The sequence below is a fragment of the Anarhichas minor genome, unplaced genomic scaffold (genome assembly GCF_050575085.1).
Source record: "Anarhichas minor isolate MPS153535 unplaced genomic scaffold, ASM5057508v1 ptg000073l, whole genome shotgun sequence".
NCBI lineage: Eukaryota > Metazoa > Chordata > Actinopteri > Perciformes > Anarhichadidae > Anarhichas > Anarhichas minor.
The window spans coordinates 5,144,882-5,163,404 of record NW_027466519.1 but is presented as its reverse complement, the minus strand read 5'-3'; the positions used below and the strand labels follow the sequence as shown (position 1 = coordinate 5,163,404).

General features: G+C 39.8%; 1 protein-coding gene across 1 annotated transcript in view; it reads left to right on the top strand.

The window, feature by feature from the left end:
• Nucleotides 1-1,975: 1,975 nt before the first annotated feature.
• LOC142935246 (putative flavin-containing monoamine oxidase A) overlaps nucleotides 1,976-18,523 on the top strand; it is a 35,465-nt gene continuing 18,917 nt past the window's right edge. The window contains exons 1-8 of the mRNA XM_076079461.1: nucleotides 1,976-2,093; nucleotides 2,200-2,287; nucleotides 4,588-4,768; nucleotides 5,330-5,444; nucleotides 6,404-6,561; nucleotides 7,607-7,696; nucleotides 9,848-9,932; nucleotides 16,713-16,813. Of these exons, the coding sequence (XP_075935576.1) occupies nucleotides 1,976-2,093; nucleotides 2,200-2,287; nucleotides 4,588-4,768; nucleotides 5,330-5,444; nucleotides 6,404-6,561; nucleotides 7,607-7,696; nucleotides 9,848-9,932; nucleotides 16,713-16,813 (936 nt within the window). The remainder of the gene's footprint in view (nucleotides 2,094-2,199; nucleotides 2,288-4,587; nucleotides 4,769-5,329; nucleotides 5,445-6,403; nucleotides 6,562-7,606; nucleotides 7,697-9,847; nucleotides 9,933-16,712; nucleotides 16,814-18,523) is intronic.

Here is an 18,523-nt window from a genome sequence, read left to right as displayed (position 1 = left end):
CGAGTGCTTGAAAAGATTTAAATCGTACCTGTTCCACGAACCCTTGTTAGCTTGGTGTAATGTTTCTGTTTTATAACGTATTACCCTTTTAAAAAAGAACTTCAGTAGTTCTTTGGACATTGATATGAATGTCGTTGACATTTCGTAAAGGACGTGGGTGAAAATGAACCTGCCAAATGACACCCAAGGTGGTTCTTGTTTTATAAGATAAACAACAGAATTAGCACAGTACCATGTCGGGCACCTGACCTGATTGATTTTACATTCCAACCTTTTTTCCTTTGGCACGTATAGTAACACTGTGGTTTCTACACAGGTGCTTTATGTCGAGCTACAATTTGCACCTCACACCATTAATATCGTTTACATCCATAGGCCTGACATTTCACTGTTTTCTATTTTTTCAAACTTTGTTTTTCCGTCTACTCGCAGCAGTTTGCAAAAATGATATTACACATGCGAAAACGACAAAAGAAGAAAAAGAACAAATACAAAGTGAGTACATGAGAGCAAGTGGATTCATACTGAGTTATATTGTGACACAACATTAATATTTACATTTTTTTTCCATTCTGTTTATTTATGGGCCTTCATACAAACATACATGTTTACTTAGCACACTTTTGGGAACATAACATTGACTTACATTCATTTCCTGGAGACGTACCCTAACCATACCCACTACTAGCCTAACCCTAACCTCGACCTAACATTAACCACTATCTCTTTTTTCTTCCAATTCGATGTCACACGTTTTGTTTGCAATTGCACAAGCTGTCCCCAATTAACTGGTCTTTTGTCTGAATTGTGTCCCCGGAAGGTAGCCTAAGTCAAGAACACACACACACACACACACTTTCATACCTTAAATCTGCTTGTCCATTCTCCTGTTGAAGGTCCATCCTCGCTGGGCTAATGTCCCCTGTTTCCTTGCTGTAACCCGAAGAATATTAATGAAGGTGCGTGTAACTAAGTCTGAGTGTACAATGTTCAGGGGTTACTCACACTAGGGCAGTTGTAGGATTCCTTTACAGGGAATATCTCCAGAACATCATTCATAAAAAAGAACGACGGCCTAGAAGTTAATTTACTTGGGACACAACCAAAAAAAAAACCATACAAGCAGTTTGCAGACTGTACTCCACACTTACTCCAGCAGGCTCAAACTGGGTCCAGATTTATTTTCACCCTTCTGTCTAGGGTTTGAAAAAAAAATATACAGTATGTTGATTAATCTTCTATAGGATTGAGGACCCCACCCCCCCATGTGTCATTCTAAATATGTTCTCCAAGCTCAAACTCTTTTTATATTGGCATATATAATATTCTCTTTTGCCATACTGGCTACAGCATGAATGTTTGCTACTGATTAGCTAGTAATTAGTTCAATCTGTATGTCAATTATTAATGGGTAAGGGATGTGTTCTAAGTGTGTCCCAGTTGGAGCTTTTCAATTAAAAAATCTCTTGATTGTAAATATTGAAAAATAAAACATCAGACTTTATCTCTTTTCAAAACAGAGGTTATTGGGCACATCAGGCTTGTCTTGGCCAAAGTTGCTACAAAGAAAGAATGGTCCAGTATAGCCTTCAGTATAGAACGACTTACATTAAAAGTAATTTATGTCACAGCATAGTCAAATAAAATGTATTTATACTCATACTGGTAATACAAAATACCATATTATGCCTGCTAAGAGAACAACATAATTACTATATTATCATTTAACTAATTAATATGTTCATCTGCATGATTTGTACTGTTCAAAAATCTGAAGCCTTCTCCTAGCTTTCACTGCTGGAGTTTCAGTTTACACTGCCAATTCTCTGCCAAGTAGGTCACAAGCTCAGTTGTTCCCAGTTCCAAAGTGCACTTTTATGAAAGCAGCCCTGGTTTTGCAAGATAACCCGATTGATACGGAGAAGAAAAGGGAAAACAAGTTGGATTTCTGTTTCCTAGTCACTTGAGCTCGACTATGACTGCAGAAATGTGGGACGTTATTATTGTTGGCGCAGGACTATCTGGACTGAGCGCAGCTCATTTGCTCAGAAAAAGGAATGCCAAGTTGAAAATACTGATACTGGAAGGAAAAGGTTTGTAAAAATTCAAAGCAATGGGTAAGCTGAAATCAGGGTAATTTACTGGATTCTTTAGCTATGATATTGTCTCTAACTAAATCATCTCTGGTGTGCCATGCAGATCGGGTGGGAGGTCGCACAGTGACCACTGAAATACCAGCAGCCAATGGTGTTGATCGCTGGGACTTTGGGGGGCAGTGGGTAGGAAGGTAAGGTTGATCAAAAACTAGAGGAATAATCACACATCACATCAATGTAGCAGTCACCTCGTTAAGATCACAAGGATATTTATTATTTGATTGTATAATTATGTCTTACAGGGATTTTCTAGTTGACAAAAACAGAGGAAAATTCTGCAGTTTTGAATTTTTTGTTTTGTTTATGACACTGAAAAGCATTTTGTAGCAATTGAAATGCAGAACAGTTCCACCAGACACAGAGATAAAACAGTGGTTAGCATTTTCACATGGTTCAGGTTCTGGGGTTGAGCCTGCCGACTGAATGCAAGCTAAGATTGAATCCAGACATGTAGAAGATTTTGAGTAGTTGAGGCACAATGATTTATTGGTTGCGGTTTGGAAACATAACATTCAAAGTTGGCCCCTCCTCCTGGGCTTAACGAGGGTTATGGTGCTCATAAGAAACAACTTAGTTCACTTGTAGTTTTTCGTGGTTATATTCATGTTTTGTCTTTGCTGCTGTCCGCCATTTTGTTAGCTTTTGTTAGATGCATGCTTGTGATCTAGCACCTGGTTGCTACCTTTTCAATAAGGTTGACGTCAGAAACTTACCGAACACGGCTAAATTAATATAAAGGAGGAACACAGGTAGAGGGCAGATACAAACGCAGCCACACAGTCCTAGTGGGTCATAAATTGATAATAAGTTGATGATTGACATTGTTTTTATCGAAATCCTACTCATCCTAATATTGACGTCACTCAAAGAAACAAATAAGGTGCACATAACTGCCCATTATCTGAACGTCTTTTAAAAAAAAAAGATTACTTTAAAAAAAAAAGCTGAAAAGATGTCTAATGAGTCAAAGAGAGATTCAAGGATTTCATGACTAGTACAGAGCTTATATAATTAAATCCGAAAATAATTGCTCAATGTTGTGCTTGTAGGCTGGTGCTGTACTGTCTCAAGGCCTTTGATTACAATATGCCTGCTGCAGGTCTGCTGATATACAAGCTTTTTACTGTAATTCGTTTTTTCTGATACCTGTGCTAATTGATGCATAACATGATTGTTTTTTGTAAGATAATTTAAATAATAAATAATATATCTTTCCTGTGAACCCAAGGGATGGTAGCTGTAGTGGTAACAGGTAATGGAGGTCCAAATCAAGAAGCACTACAGAGTATGTGAGCAATGTAGAAAATAACACAACATTTTTGTATCTTTTCAGAACCTAACAAGCATTTAAGCTTGCTTCTCTTTTTAGGTTTTTGCCTATCAGCCTTAGTAATGTGTCTGTTTTCAATATCAAGTGGGCCACAATCATGCATAGCATCTACCAGCCTATCTCAAAAGTGTCACATTTCTCCTACATTTGTGGGATTATTGTACAGTCACATTATAAGAGAAATTTCAGTCATGATTCAGACCACATCTGTCACGATTTATGTTTTGATTTAGTTATTTATTCGGTTTTATTGAGATGTTCCGTGTCTTGCACTTTATTTCCTGCTTTTGTCTGTGTCTTACCCCTGTGAGGGTCTGCCCTTCCCCTAATTAGACACTGCTGCATTCAATCAGCTGCACCTCCTCAGTCTGCTTCACTTCACTTTCTGTGCCTCTCTGTTCCTCTCGTGATCGTCTGCCCCACCCTTAATTGAAACCTGCTGTGTCTAATCACCTGCACCTTCCCTGTGTATTTAAACCATGTGTGTCCCTTGGCTCAGTGTTCGTCCGTCTGTCGTCTGCCTGCCATTTCCTCCCGGTATGTTTCGCGTCTGCTCCCCTTTGCAGTGTTCCCTGTTCCTTTGGATGTTTTATTTTCATGGACTTGTGATTCACACGTTTTTGTGTTGAATAGTTTTTTGTTACAATTAAACCCACAATTATCCAACCCTCCGTTTCCCCGAGTCTCCCTGCATTTGGGTCCAGCCCTTTATTTTCTGCAAAAACCTTACAACATCAAAGAAACAAACTGCTTTGATTAAAGTTACCATTGCTTACATATTTGTATAGTTGCTAACTGGTGGACTACAACATGTAGTCAACTGTTGGAAATAGCACAGCTCAACTAGAGAATGTGTGAAGTGCGTTGTTCAGGAGCACTTTGATGACTTGCATCTTGCAGGTGCTCCATGTCACTTCACACTTTGGCATGTATATTTTTTTCCCAGTTGCTCAAGCAATGTTATATTCTCAAGCATACTTCTCTTAACTCAGAATAAATGCATTTCTGATTATGTATCAGCTGAAAGTGTTAAAACCCTACACCAAATCCTCAAACACTGTAAACCTAAACATATATAAAGTGGCTTCTTTTCTTTTCCAGCACCCAAACGCACATCCTGGAGCTCATAAAGGAGCTGGGCTTAGAGACGTTCCCGCAATTCAATATTGGCAAGAAGGTTCACCACACGGGAGGGCCAGGTGCCAAAGTTCGCACCTACAGAACGAGTATCCCTGCTCTATCCCCAGTGGTGCTACTGGACCTCACCCAGCTCCTGTGGAAGGTGAGGCAAGCAGACTTGCACAGCAATATTCTGTACTTCCGACTTTGTTCAATCATGGCTTTCCTCCCAAATTCTTAGAAATGATATGAATCAGCCAAATAACTCCTAGTGGAATGATTTAATTAATTACTTGTTGCATGATGATAACAAGATGATATACAGCATATCAGCAGATATACACTATGTCTTTAGAGGCCAGCTTTTACGACAATATCTTTCTATAATCCGCTTTATTGAACAATATCCTCACCATTCTGGGAATCAATAAGCAGTCCTAAATGGTTGTGGTAATGGTATTTTACATGTATAATGCTGTGTGCTTTCAGATTAATACAACAAGCATATATTAATCACACAACAAAGTACCACAAAATGTCCTGCCCAGGATACGTGCTTAGAGTAGGAGTGGGAAGCAGAAAATGTGCGGGGAAAGCCCTGACAGAATCATGCTTGATCATGTTTTTTCAACTACTCTTCATTTTTTCCTGTATCAATGAGATGATTCTTTTCTTATGGTAAAGCATCATGTGTGGGTGTGTTGTAACTGTACTTTGCACTCAGATTGACAGACTGTGTGCCACAGTATGCGTCCAGGATCCTTGGAGGACTCCCAACGCTGTTGAACTGGACAGTATGACCCTGCATTCATACATTAAGCAACATGCTTGGACTGCAGGTATGTTTAAAAGTTGCTTTAGCTATTGCACAATCTATTTCCTTCAATAGAGCATGTTCACCAAAGTTAGTGACTCTTGATACAGTGTTCCATATACAGTATTTATATATTTTTACGGAACAATTTTGAGTCTACAGGCATCAAAAAGATGAAGATATATAATAGTTGAGGTCAAAAATGTGTCTCTGATCCTTAAAGGAGCTGTATTTAACATTCTTAATGATACAGAAGCAAACAGCTATTTGATATGTAAAAATATGGTGGAGTAATGTTTACATAAACAGTTCATATAGTAGCAGTTGACATGCTAACAAGCTCACACTATGTCAGGTGTAATGTTGGTCACCAGCTTAGCTTAGTGTAGTAGCATGCTAATATTTGCTACCATGCAAATCAACTATGCAATTTTTTTTTATTTGAAAGAGGATGACTTATTGATTATGGAGAACCCTGTCCTTGCACTCAAATGTTCCCTTGCTAGCTCTTGGATTTGCACTGCTTCTGCTCAAACTGTATGCTCGCACACAGACATATTGTTGCTTGCACAGCTTTCCTGCGCTCCAGCCCTTCTCCTCACACTCCCTTGCTTTACTTTATATATATATATATATATATATATATATATATATTAAGAATAAAGATCGGAAAACAACTCCATAATTAACTTACAAAACACAAAGTACAGCTGAGGCTAATAAGAATGTCATACATTTTGCTGGTCATCAACTAAGTATTGCATACATTGTCACGGATAGAAAGACATTAGCGTTCATCCTCTGGAAATGTTGAAAGTCCGTACCAAATTTCATGCCAGTCCATCTTTTATTTGCTAAGGAATTTCAGTGTATAGGGGTTAGCTATGTAATGGTTCACACCTTGGCAGGACACTGATATGGTATGGGAATGCATATAATTACTGCATGTGTGAGAGCTACAGTATGTCTTCGTTCATCTGCCAGAGCTACAAGAAGAGATGGGTCTGTGTAGCAGATCTGTCTTTGGCATGGAGCCATCGCAGATGTCCTTCCTGTTCTTCCTCATGTATGCTGCAGCAGCTGGAGGGGTACTGCCACTGCTGGAAAGCACTCCAGGTTCTGCGCAAGAGCTCAAGATAAAGGTACACAGCTGATATCCTTCCACAAACTCCATATTGTTGACGTGAGAGCTTTTTCAAAAACAAAGACCCCAGTGGCTTTCTTCTCTCCTTTAATAAAATGTCCTTGTAAAAAATGATCCCTCAACAGAGTCAGAACATCTTGTACGAGCCCTGTCTTAACAAACGCAGAGCCTTTGTTCATCCCAGACGCATCATCGATTGGCATAGCTGGAACACTTGGAGTTGTGGTTTTGTTTAGCTGGTTCAATGCCTTTCTATGTTTGAGCCATTGCTTCTAAACCTTCTCTCTCCACAGAGTGGTGGAGTGTGAAATGGCTGAAGGCCAAAAGGGGAAGAAAAAGAAAATTGTAACAATGCTTTTCTAGTTACAAACCTGTGTAATAGCAGATTTTCTCCCCTCATATTTATCTCCAGCAATTTTCTTATTTCGGCATTTCAGCTGTGCCCTGAGGGAATTATTAAAAGTAGCACTGTGAGCATGGCAACACCACAGATGCAGTAAGAAGCGGCATCAAATATAAGGAGCTTCCTCAGTTGTTGTTGTACTTATTCCTTCAATCATTTTGAATGCATTTTATCTGAAAATCTAGATTAAAGTCAGGACTCTTTGTGTGTATTTCTCCTTTATACTTCAAATTCAAGCTTACGTTTGGCTTTTATTTTTCCTGTTTTTAGGAATTTTCATACGCTTATCACATTAAAAAACTGTTATTTTGAACCATGGGAAGAAAAAAGTTCCCACTGACTATTCACTGCAGAATAACCAGGACATTGTTTCCAGAAAATGATGTTGCTGATGAGGATTTATTTTAACCGACATTTCTCATTGCGCCAGAATAAATAAAATGTTTTATTGCATTGGGATGTCAGCATGTCTCATATGAGGCAGGTCCATATACAAATGGCTCAAATAACTGAATTATCTGCATGGCTGGCTAGACACCACAAGGAGTTTCTGTTTTAATGATTTGGCTGAAGAAACCCTTAAACATCAAGCACTCTGCCCACCCCGGGTATCAATGGTGTAGTTTCTGTCTCTCCACAGGGAGGCACCCAACAACTTTCACAGTGTCTGGCAGAACGTGTCGGGTGGAAGAATGTCCGGCTGGGTTCTGCTGTGACGGCCATATGGCAGGTAGAGTACAGTAACATCTCACTCAGGGTTTGATGAGGCGCGACACAGAGATAACGGCTTCCACAGCGGGGAAATAGGCCGTCTCCTGTGAGGGCACGGTCTGTTCTGCTTGACTGTCTTCCTTATCCACAGCTGAGAGATCAAGAAGGCTCCATGCACTCTTAAGTGGAGAGCTTTGCCTTGAAGTATTGTTTATTCTTGCTGATTATGTATGTGTTGTTTGTTAGAGCATAGAATATTGATAACTGGATGATACAATATCCAATGGGATTGCTGGATTTTAGACTATAGAATACTAAATAGAATACCAAAATCAGTTAGAGGACTACATCTTCTAATATGCTCCAAAGTAGAGCTGAAACGATTATCGATTTGGCAATTATGTCTATCACCAAGAAAAAAATGCCAAGAATGAACTGGTTGCAGCCTCTTTAAAGGAGAGTATTTTGTGTTTTTCTGATTTGTATCACGATAAATTTACTTCTGCAGGACATAAGCAGATTGAAGATGTCACCCCAGACTCTGGGGTTAATTAGAGCGGAAACATTTGTAAATTAATGAATTAGTGGATCAACAGAAAAACAATCGTCGACTATCTGAGTCATTTATTGTTTAAAATATTTGTGGGGCAAAAATGCCACAAAAGTCACAGGGTTTAGCCTCTCAGATGGTTTTCAGCGAGTGAAATTTATCATTGGATTTTAGACTGCTCAAGAAGGCGCCTTTTGTTCTTCAAATCGTGATTACAATTAAATAATTCCAAAAATGTCTGCAAATTAATCCATAATGAAAATAATTGTTGATTCCGGCCCTACATTGTAGGTACTAAATAATAAATCAATTAATCAATTACCTGAAATAATAATCAAATTAATCAATATTGAAAATAATCACTAAGTGCAGTCCTACTCCCAAGTACTAAACAGTAATAATATGAACACGGATGAGATAAGGAAGAAAATAAGTAGCATGGGCAGATTCACAGGAGGCTTTAGCCGGTCCCAGCATGCATTGGGTGACAGGGAGGGCACACCGTTGACATTTAGTCATGTCTGTCAAGGGCTAACACATATTGACAGACACTCACATTCACAGCTACAGGAAATGTTCAGTTTCCAGTCCATCCTAAGCTAAACTGGAGCACCCAGAAGAAACCCACATAGGCACCAGGAGCACATGCAAACCTCACACAGTTGGCCGGGTGGGCTTCATACCAAGGACCTTCTTGCTGCAAGGCAATAACACATACAAATCAAAACATATAAAATCAGTATTCTGGCTTCTTTAGGACATTGAGGAGAGCTTGTCCAAATAGGGAAAGCTGGGATACCTTTAGTCTCTGCTTTGAAGGTGGTTACAGTGGTGCTGGACGATATCAATGCTTTACTGTGTGTGTATAAAAATACATTTTTTAATAATCCTAACGTTACTCAGGAGCCAGTCAAGACAAAAAAAATGCAGTAAATGTAATTTCAAATTTTCAGCATCCAAAAATATATAGCTGTTTTACAATCTCAGAGGATAAGTGCTTTCTATGTTGCACAGTAATGTTCTGTGGTGGGTGAGTTTTAATTATCACCAGAGGCTTAAGTTAAGTGCATGTGAGACCAAGGGAGCAAGCACACAGGAGCTCTGCAGTGATTCAAAAACACAGTGATATATACAGTAGAACATTTTGCCGTCACAATGTCATTTAAGTTGATTTTACCACGTTTAAATTACTACAACATCCATAAAAATACAAAACACAATCTAATGGAATGAAATCAGTTTGATTCACAGAACTATGCCTCATGTATAAATATATAGAAAACTATTTTTGCTTCACTGTTACATGATACTACTGACACATGACTACTGTAGTGTGTCTGTATATACTGTGTATCACAGGCTCAAGGTTAATGTATAGACATATTATAAAACACTGGCATTAATGGTTTACAGAAATGCCGAATTTGGCAGTGAAGATATAAACATTTAGCCAAAGTAATTTCAGATATGCAGAGTGAGATGCTTAAAATATACTGTAAAGAAGTGATGTAAAGTAATTAACTTAAATTCAGTTTGTGCATACCATATTTGTATGTACTAACAAATCTGTGCAGCTTGCTTATCAAATAAAGCTGTGTTTCTGTTTATGCGTTTCGACAGGATGCTGAGTGGGCCAGGGTGACCACCACGACCAACACCTTCCTGTGCAGAGCTGTGATTGTCACCTGCCCCCCTCATTTGGCAGGTCAGTGTGCGTCTCCCACCTCCGTCGACTCGCTAAATTAAATTCTCACTGATGCGGAAGGCAAATATCCTCCCCTCACTACTACGTCAGTCAAATGTGGTAAACTGTGCATCCATGCCGATACAGACTTTGATTTCCCGAAATCGTTTTGGCTCTGGCATGTGACAGTCACTTCGGTTGAAGTCGATTTGTTCTGAGGTCGGGCTATGGGCTGAGGAATTGCCTGGATTGGATTTTGAACCAGAGCGAAAGTTAAGGCCAAAACTTTTACTGGGGCCTAACTTGACATTCGTTATGGTAGGCAGTGGGAAGTTGAAAGTGACAAACACGTCATAACCGAGGAAAAAATGGACCCTGACAGTAAACTGTTCTCAAGAGCCAAAAAGTTGTAATTGCACCAAATAATAGCCTTTAAAAACCATGCCATTTTGAAAATCAGACCGCAAGGTCTTTTTAATTAACGGCAAACGTTACAGCAATATGTGTCGATTTGAATGCAAATCCATTTTCCATGTTGCGGCGGTGAGTTTGAGGAAACGTATACAATCCACTGAGTAGAATCCACTTCTTTTTCTCTTGTTTTTTCTTGGTTCAGAAAATAGAATCCCTGCATTCCAAACTCAATTGGTGGGTAACATAGCAGTGACTTGGAGTTGATTTAATGTTTGCAGTCTGGCTGGTGCTTGTCACGTGTACGTGACACACACCAAGACAGGAGTCGTGCTGGTTGATGCCAAGGCTGGAGCCGAAGCTAGTTCTTGCCAGGTTTTGAAGGGGCCGAAGCGGAATCTGAAGCTGGGCTTTACACTGGGTCTGTGCCTGTATGTACTAAGCTGGCAACAGATCTGTCACTCAAATCCTCATACTCATAGCCATGGACCATAGCCAGGATCCTTAATGAGACAGGTTTGAAAGCGATGTTGAATTATGCAGCATGGATTGCTCTGGCTCGGATGCCACTGGGCCACGCTTTGGCCTTAAATCAGTGCGGGTAAATTGACAGGGACTTTCAAGAGCCAAAGTCAGGCCAGTGATTGAGACGTCACCTCTGGGATAAATTAAAGGGAGGACTGCTGCTTGAAGTCATCTGTGTGACATGTTTTGTTTTAATTTCCTGGAGGTGAATAAACCTGAGCAGCCTTCCAGTTAGTGGGGGAGCGAAGGAGAGAGCTTTAATGGTGATAGTGACTGTAGACGATTCCTCGCTTGGACAGTATAGAGTACATTGCTCCATAACCGCTCATATTTAGTTCCTTTGTTACAGATGTTTGTTTCTGACATTCTTAATTATTTCAGAAGTCACGTGCTTTTGATGCAATAAATCGGTAGATGGATGACTGAACAAAGAAATGAATACTCTCTTGGGTCCAAGAGGTGCTTGGCATCAAAAGACACCCCCCAGTGTATACACACACACACACACACACACACACACACACACACACACACAATCGCAACTGCTGGATATGAGCTGTTCGTTCCCCAATATATCACGTTTGTCCTGTTCTTGGCTCCTGGATTTATCTCCCCATTCATCCATCCATCTTTTATAATGAGTTCTGGCAGGTTTTTTTTCCCTCCCGTTTTTGTTACCACTTCTCTCACTCACCTCAATGATTTATGAACTGTTTGGTTTCACTGCATATGAGATTGCCATGCAAGAAAAATGAGAACTTTGCCATGCGTTGTTTTGAATTTAGAAGATGTGATTGAAGTATGTGCATATATTAGTAAGTAAATAGGTTCCCATGTATATTTATTATGTACAAATACTAATTAAGCTTTCAAAGCATGCAGTTGGAGTATAATGCAATTAGGTGTACAGTCTAACATTCAGCGGTAGTTAGAGAGACAGCTCTGCAGTTACTAAATTAACATTTAGTTTCAATGTGTTTTTCTGTCTCTCTTCATCAAGTAGGGAGTTCCTTGCAGAGCCAACTGTCTGTCTGTGTGCACATTTGTGTCTGTGTTGGCATGTGCAAGGATATTTATTGTTAAGTGGGTGAAGCCAAAGTTCTTGACGTCTCTTGCAAAAAGTCGTTGTACCTGACTAAAAGGGGGATTTCATCTGACTGCGAGTGAACTTGACAGGCAGCCAAGCAACACTATGTGATGTTGCAATTTATCTTCTAATGGAGGAGGAGCTGCAGTAATGACAGCAGGCTTGGGCAGTGGTGAGGAAACTATTACATCTGCCACTCACAGTTTAGTCCACAGGCTTGTTCGCACTAGTAGAAAAACAGGTTAGCAGTGCATTAGCACTGATTTGCCAAGTGACACTTTGAGTCGGGATTCTAGGCCACGGATTTGCTGTGCTGTGAATGAAACTAATGGAGCCTCATTTAGGGATTAAGCATTAAGTAAGAGCTGAAGTGATTGGGAAGATAGCTAACGCAATACGATTCCTATCTCGCTGAAAATAACTCTGTGGAAATGAATTAAGCTATCTGTGTGTTTTGCATCTCTTCTGGTGAGCAACATAGCAAGTGTTGGTGTGCAGGCTAGTATCGTACATGTGGCTTTGTTCAGCAATGGAAAATGTTAAAAAGCGATATATTATGAAAAACGTTCAGCGTTGCGCACACACAACATAAACTCTCTTCTAAAGTTGTGATTTCTGTGTGGTATTTTGAGGCCAATACTGTTGTTGATGATTAATACATGTTGAACAGTGTATTGTTCGATTATTTATCTTTTTTTATTATGTCAAGACAACAAGAATTATTCAGGATCTCTTACATTTGGATATCGAAGAAGTTTGACCAAGACATTTACTCTGTGATAAATAAAAGTTAATAGTACTCTCAGGTGGACATACTTCGTTATGGTGACATTGTTTCGGAATTACTTCAAACATATTCTTAGTACGTCTGTACTGTAATTTGTGGCCACAATATCAACTGATACTGATCTGTGAGAGACTAACCGACCAGTAAGTCAAGCTCTGTTTCTGTGTAACATTATCAAGAGGATGTGGTAAGATCAGTTTCGGCTGACGGCGGTGACTCTCTGGCATTATAATGTGTTCATGTACCCAATCCCTTTTACTAAGAAACTGATTGAGATAAAAAATGTTGTCAGGACCCTTACATCAAAATGAAATGCATCTTCTGTTTGTGGTCCACCTGCTACGCTTAGTTGGCCGTTTATTCATAGGAGATTAAAAGTCATCCAATATTGAACCACAGTTAAATTAATTCCTAAACTAATGAAGGCAATTTTAGCCAAAAGGGTCATCCTCCTTGAGTCTATTCTTATCAGGACCACCAATTATGAAGTAATGTTGGAACTTCAGTGCGTGTATGGAGCGATGGGGGATGGTGTCTGCTGCTCCTGCCGTGCCTTCAATTTCCATAAGTGTCAAGGGGCTACGCACGTAATTCAATAAAAGATCTGCGATGTAACGTGCCCACAGATACAGGAATCCATCTTCAACGTTTGGATTAAGTGGTTGGTGAATAGTACCGCCTTTTTCAGATGGCCCTTAAGATTTATGAAGGCTGTTTATTTCTTCTTCTTTGGTATCATCTGTCTTTATTGCCTCATATTTTTGAATTTACCTTCTAGAGTTATAATAGGTTCTTATATCTTTGTTTTGAAGCAAAGCATTGACAGTATACTGTAAAGGCTGTTTCTCTTATTACGTGACCATTTTCTCAGCCACACACCTAGCAAAAGGTTTTTCATACAAGTGCTTTGTCTCCTCCTGAACAGGCTGTTACATCATAAGCTGTGCACTGCTCTATTGGCTTTTTAGGATGAAAGAGGCGATCCAATTTCACAGTATATGCAGGCACAGCTATGAACTAAACTTCAGCTCTAGCTAGCTTTAGCCATTTTCATACCTTTTAAAGTTTCTTTGCACCACTCTTTATAAATTGCCATTTGGTAGCTGCATCTCTGAATCATCATCCCTTTGATGTCATGTCTTGATTTGAGTGGTTTTCCGTGTTTTACTTGCCTCTTCGCTCTGACTGTCAGAGACACTGAAAGTGCGTGTGCGCTATGGTAAAACTTCAGAGTGAGAGAGTAATGGAAATTTTGAAGCCCCTTGCTGAAGGCTACCACGGATGTAACGCACAGGTCAGTGACGCAGGAAATTGAGAAAGCAAGGTCAACGTTGTCCAGTAGGCATTCACAAATTGGAGTGAAGGATTTTTTTTTCAAATGCCACAGTATTCCAAAAGGAGAATGTAAGAACAAGACGGACAAAACGACAGTGAAAAGACTAAAAGGAAATCACTCTGGGGCAAGCAGTGTCCTTAAAAGTCAGTGCAAAGGGTCAGGAACCAGCAGTCGCACAGATTGCCCCGGCGCCAATAGACGTCCTTGAGCCTGCTGCTGTTTTCCAAAGATGACAGGTTGATGCAAAAAGCCGTCTGATAAAGTGTCAAATGAGAGTACTTCAGTTCAGAGATGGGTGAGGAGAGTGTCACCATCCTTTAGGGGAAACTTGCTGTACTCCATGTCTGATCCAAGATGAACCCTCTCCTCTTTTGACTTGGAGGTTTCATCCATTGCGGTCAAATTATAAAGCAGGGATTTTTTTGACAAAAATGGCTCAGGATACTGATTGCCATCATAGAAATTGTTCATAAGATTAAAAAAACAACTAATAATAAATAGGTTGTTATTGAATACAATTTTTTTGCTGCTGTTCACATTTAAAAATGCAAGTGATAGAACCATATAAATGCTCTTTCTGTGTGTGTGTGTGTGTGTGTGTGTGTGTGTGTGTGTGTGTGTGTGTGTGTGTGTGTGTGTGTGTGTGTGTGTGTGTGTGTGTGTGTGTGTGTGTGTGTGTGTGTGTGTGTGTGTGTGTGTGTGTGTGTGTGTGTGTGTGTGTGTGGCTAGAATGATTATTTTGATCAGTACTTAGATCACAATTATTCATCACGATTATTCATTCATAGGGACAAAATATTTTGATTGCACTTTCACATTTAAATAAAGAGAGCACTGCTTTCACTTCCACTCTCTGCATTACAATAGGACTGGTCCTTATTTTAAGTGCATCTCCTTGAAACAAAACTAAATTGTATCAACATTTCCTACCCAAAATTAAAACAGAGCAGTGCTTTCACTTTCACGTTGTGCTACATTCCTGCTCATTAACAAATAGTTTGCCCATAAAACACCAGTATATCATTCGTCTGCTGTGGACTGCAGCCAGGACATTCAAAGAAGTTTTTCACAGGCGTGCGCAGCAGCATGGCAACTCTAATAATGAACCAAAAATGACGCCAGAACCTATTGTTTGCATGCTAACATTTGCTAATTCACATTTGTCTGTCTATTTCACTAAAAGCCCCAAATGTAAACCTGTTGGTGGCACTGGATAAACAGTCAGGGGATTGCTAAAGTCAGTAAGAATCCATGTTTTAGTGTTTAGACCTACTACACTCTGACCTTCTGATTAGCTGGAGAATTTTTACATTTTCTCTCGTTCATCTAGCATCAGACAGTCATGCGTACCACCTTTTTGTATGTTTGCCTGAGTAGTTTGAAGGTACGCCCATTCAAAAAACACTGGACGTTGAAGTTGAGGCAATTTTTCGAGCGCCTTTTTGAGCTCTATTGACAGAGAGGAAATCCTCAGCATCCATCCTGTGGCCCCTTTTAAAGTAAAAAAAGTCAAAGTAAAAGCCTTCAACAACTCTGGGATTTGCTGGATGCCAGAAAGAATGCATAACAATAGTCTTATTTTGTCACTGATGTCTGTTTACAAGCAGTACTCTGTCCCTATTCATCAGCTACCCACCTTTTGGGCACACAGCATCAGATTAGTGTGCACTCATTTCTTGCGTTATATAAACTGCCATCCCTTTGAACCTGCTTATTCACATCATCCTGACTTAACTGCGATGCTGAGTTGTGTTGAAGTTCCACGAAAGCGTCACTGCTGATTAGTGCATGTTTAGATTGAATGACAGCGTTGTCACAGTAGAGCACCATAGCGTTCTAAAGAATAAGGTGACAGAATATGTCTCATTTAACCATCAATTATTTGCTAAATAATGAGGTAGAAGGCATTTCCTGCCATCAGCTTAGATGGCTTTGGTGTCAAAACAAGCAGCTTTATGGATATGACACCACTTGACAGGCCTTGTGTCTCGTGTACAGTGCTGTCATTTGAACGTCTAACTGACCATGTCAAATTAGTTTGGAGCCACTTATCATGTCACTGCTTTTCAATTTTACAGCTTTGGGATCATCAATTTTGTTTATCATTAAAGGCATTTATTTTGAGGTTGCTGACAGGCTCGTGACAGTTTCTAAATGATGTTTCACATCTTCCAGTGGTTCATTCGTTAAAAGCCTGGCTTTTGGCCAGATGTCGCTTCACTTGCCAGAGCAAGCACGGAAACAGTCTGGCTGGCTTCTTCAGCACGCGTGACATACAGTACCTCCAACAGTACTGATGAAGTTCCTTGACTGCTCTCACATCAGTGAGATGAAGCTTTTACAGATATAAGTGCTGTGATTAGTACCCTGCAGCATAGCAACAGCCAGCGTAGTATTCGAACATGGGGGATTTCTAAGCGAGGCCATTAATACTACTCAATGATTGAAGATAAAACCACCCTGGTTAATAGAGGGATCAGCGTGTGCCGTCTGCCTTCACTTATTTTTTATTTAACTCTGTCTCTAAAAATAAAGCCCACATGTTTTATATATTGTAAAGTACATCAAGTGAGAACAGAGAAGGTGGATTAAATGGAATTAAAACGAGCATGTTTTGGGATTCATGGTGATTCAATACCTTTGTTTTCCCCACAGCAAAGATCCACTACCAGCCAGCCCTACCCAGCCAGAGAGAATTCCTCACCCAGAACATGCCTGTGGGCCACATGATAAAATTCATAATTACCTACCAGACGGTGAGTGACAGAAGATAAATCACAATTGCACATACGTTCGCATAAATAGTGTTATAAAGATACACATTTAGAAACATTCATTTGAAACAGTCATTTTTTGTCTTCTAAACAGTTGTTGCAGCTTTGACATGTTTTTCCTCCCCAAAGGGTTTATCTTTAATTAACAATGAATACAACTGTTCTAACTCTCACAGGCTCTGCCCTGTACTAGACTCTATGGGCAATTCCCTCCTCAAACACGAGTATGCATTTGGCCTCTGAAAATTTCCATAAGCATAGCTGACCAATCAGACGTGCCTACCCAAATGCCCGCTGACTGATCCTCTTAGCTAGGGCCCGTCATGTCATGTAATCAATTTAAATTTCTCAAAGAGCACATTCCTCTTCACCTACCCTGCTCCAAATGACAACTCATTGACCTGCACAAACGGATATGACGTTTGGATGCTCAAGGTAAAAAAAACTCCAACACACACTGGTCGTTTCCGCCCCACCTCCAGTAAAGGAGGCATCAAGACGATCACACGAGTATGAGCTATCAGACCCGCTGGCACAGCGCTTCGAAAGCTATCTCGGTGTGATATTCTCAGACGTGTCACACGGTAAAGCAGCTTTGAGTAGCATATTTGCGTGCGAGCATGCAACGATGTGTTCAAAGTCCTCATCACAGGCTCTGCCTTTTCCACTCTACTTACCTTTGTGGCCGCCACTCCGTATTAACACAGAAGTGGCGTGCAAATTTCTAGTGGGCGAATGGATAGTATTACCCATAGCTATTTCAATTCATGGTTCACAGAAAAAAGCATTTGTAAGCACTGCTTACATGGAAATGGTGGCTGCGACACGTTTCAAGATTTATTGTTGCTTGCAAATTGCAGATGCGTGTAGATAAGATAAGATAGACTTTATTGTCCCGAAGGAAATTTGTCTTGGAAACATACAGTATCTGCTGTTAAAACAATACAAAATAACATATTGCATACATACATTACATACACAGACTGTCGCCAGTCCACATACACGCACACACAGTACCTACCACAGCCAACAAATAAAAGCATGCGAGTCCTGAGCTCTCGCATGCTCATGCATGGGTTTGCAAATAAGCTGTTTGTTTTGATTAGTGAAATTTGTTAAATTAATAGGGGACATTATGTCATGTTGCAAATTAGTTAAATGGGCTCTTTAATTTGGATATTCCCCACACATTTATTTAACCTAAATTATGAAATAGAAAGCCTGTAGCATATGGCAGTCAATCATTTTGGCACAAGTTATTTATAGATCTCAACACTTTGTTCAAAATCACTTCTAGCCCATACAATTTGATTTGTCGAATATTTTCCATTTTGCACTCCACAGCCATACGATTAATCAACTAAATGCATGTGCTCCTTGTTAGTAGATTACATTTGTCTACTGTAATGAACAAAATGTCATGTCATAGATTTGTGTCTTGGTGTCTTGCCAAGATGCATTTGAATTGTTTTTGTTTATTTGATACTACAAATACTAACAAAAGTTAACTACAGTTATGAATATATTTTTTCTGCAAATTGTAAAGCAGGGGCCTCAAATTATTGAAAATGCTGTACTTTCCCAATAAAATATCATTGTGGATGAGTGTAAACATTCCTCTGACATTTGTGGCTAAGTGGATAGCAGGGCCGTCTTTCAATCAGAGGGTCTGCGGTTCGAACCTCGACTCCA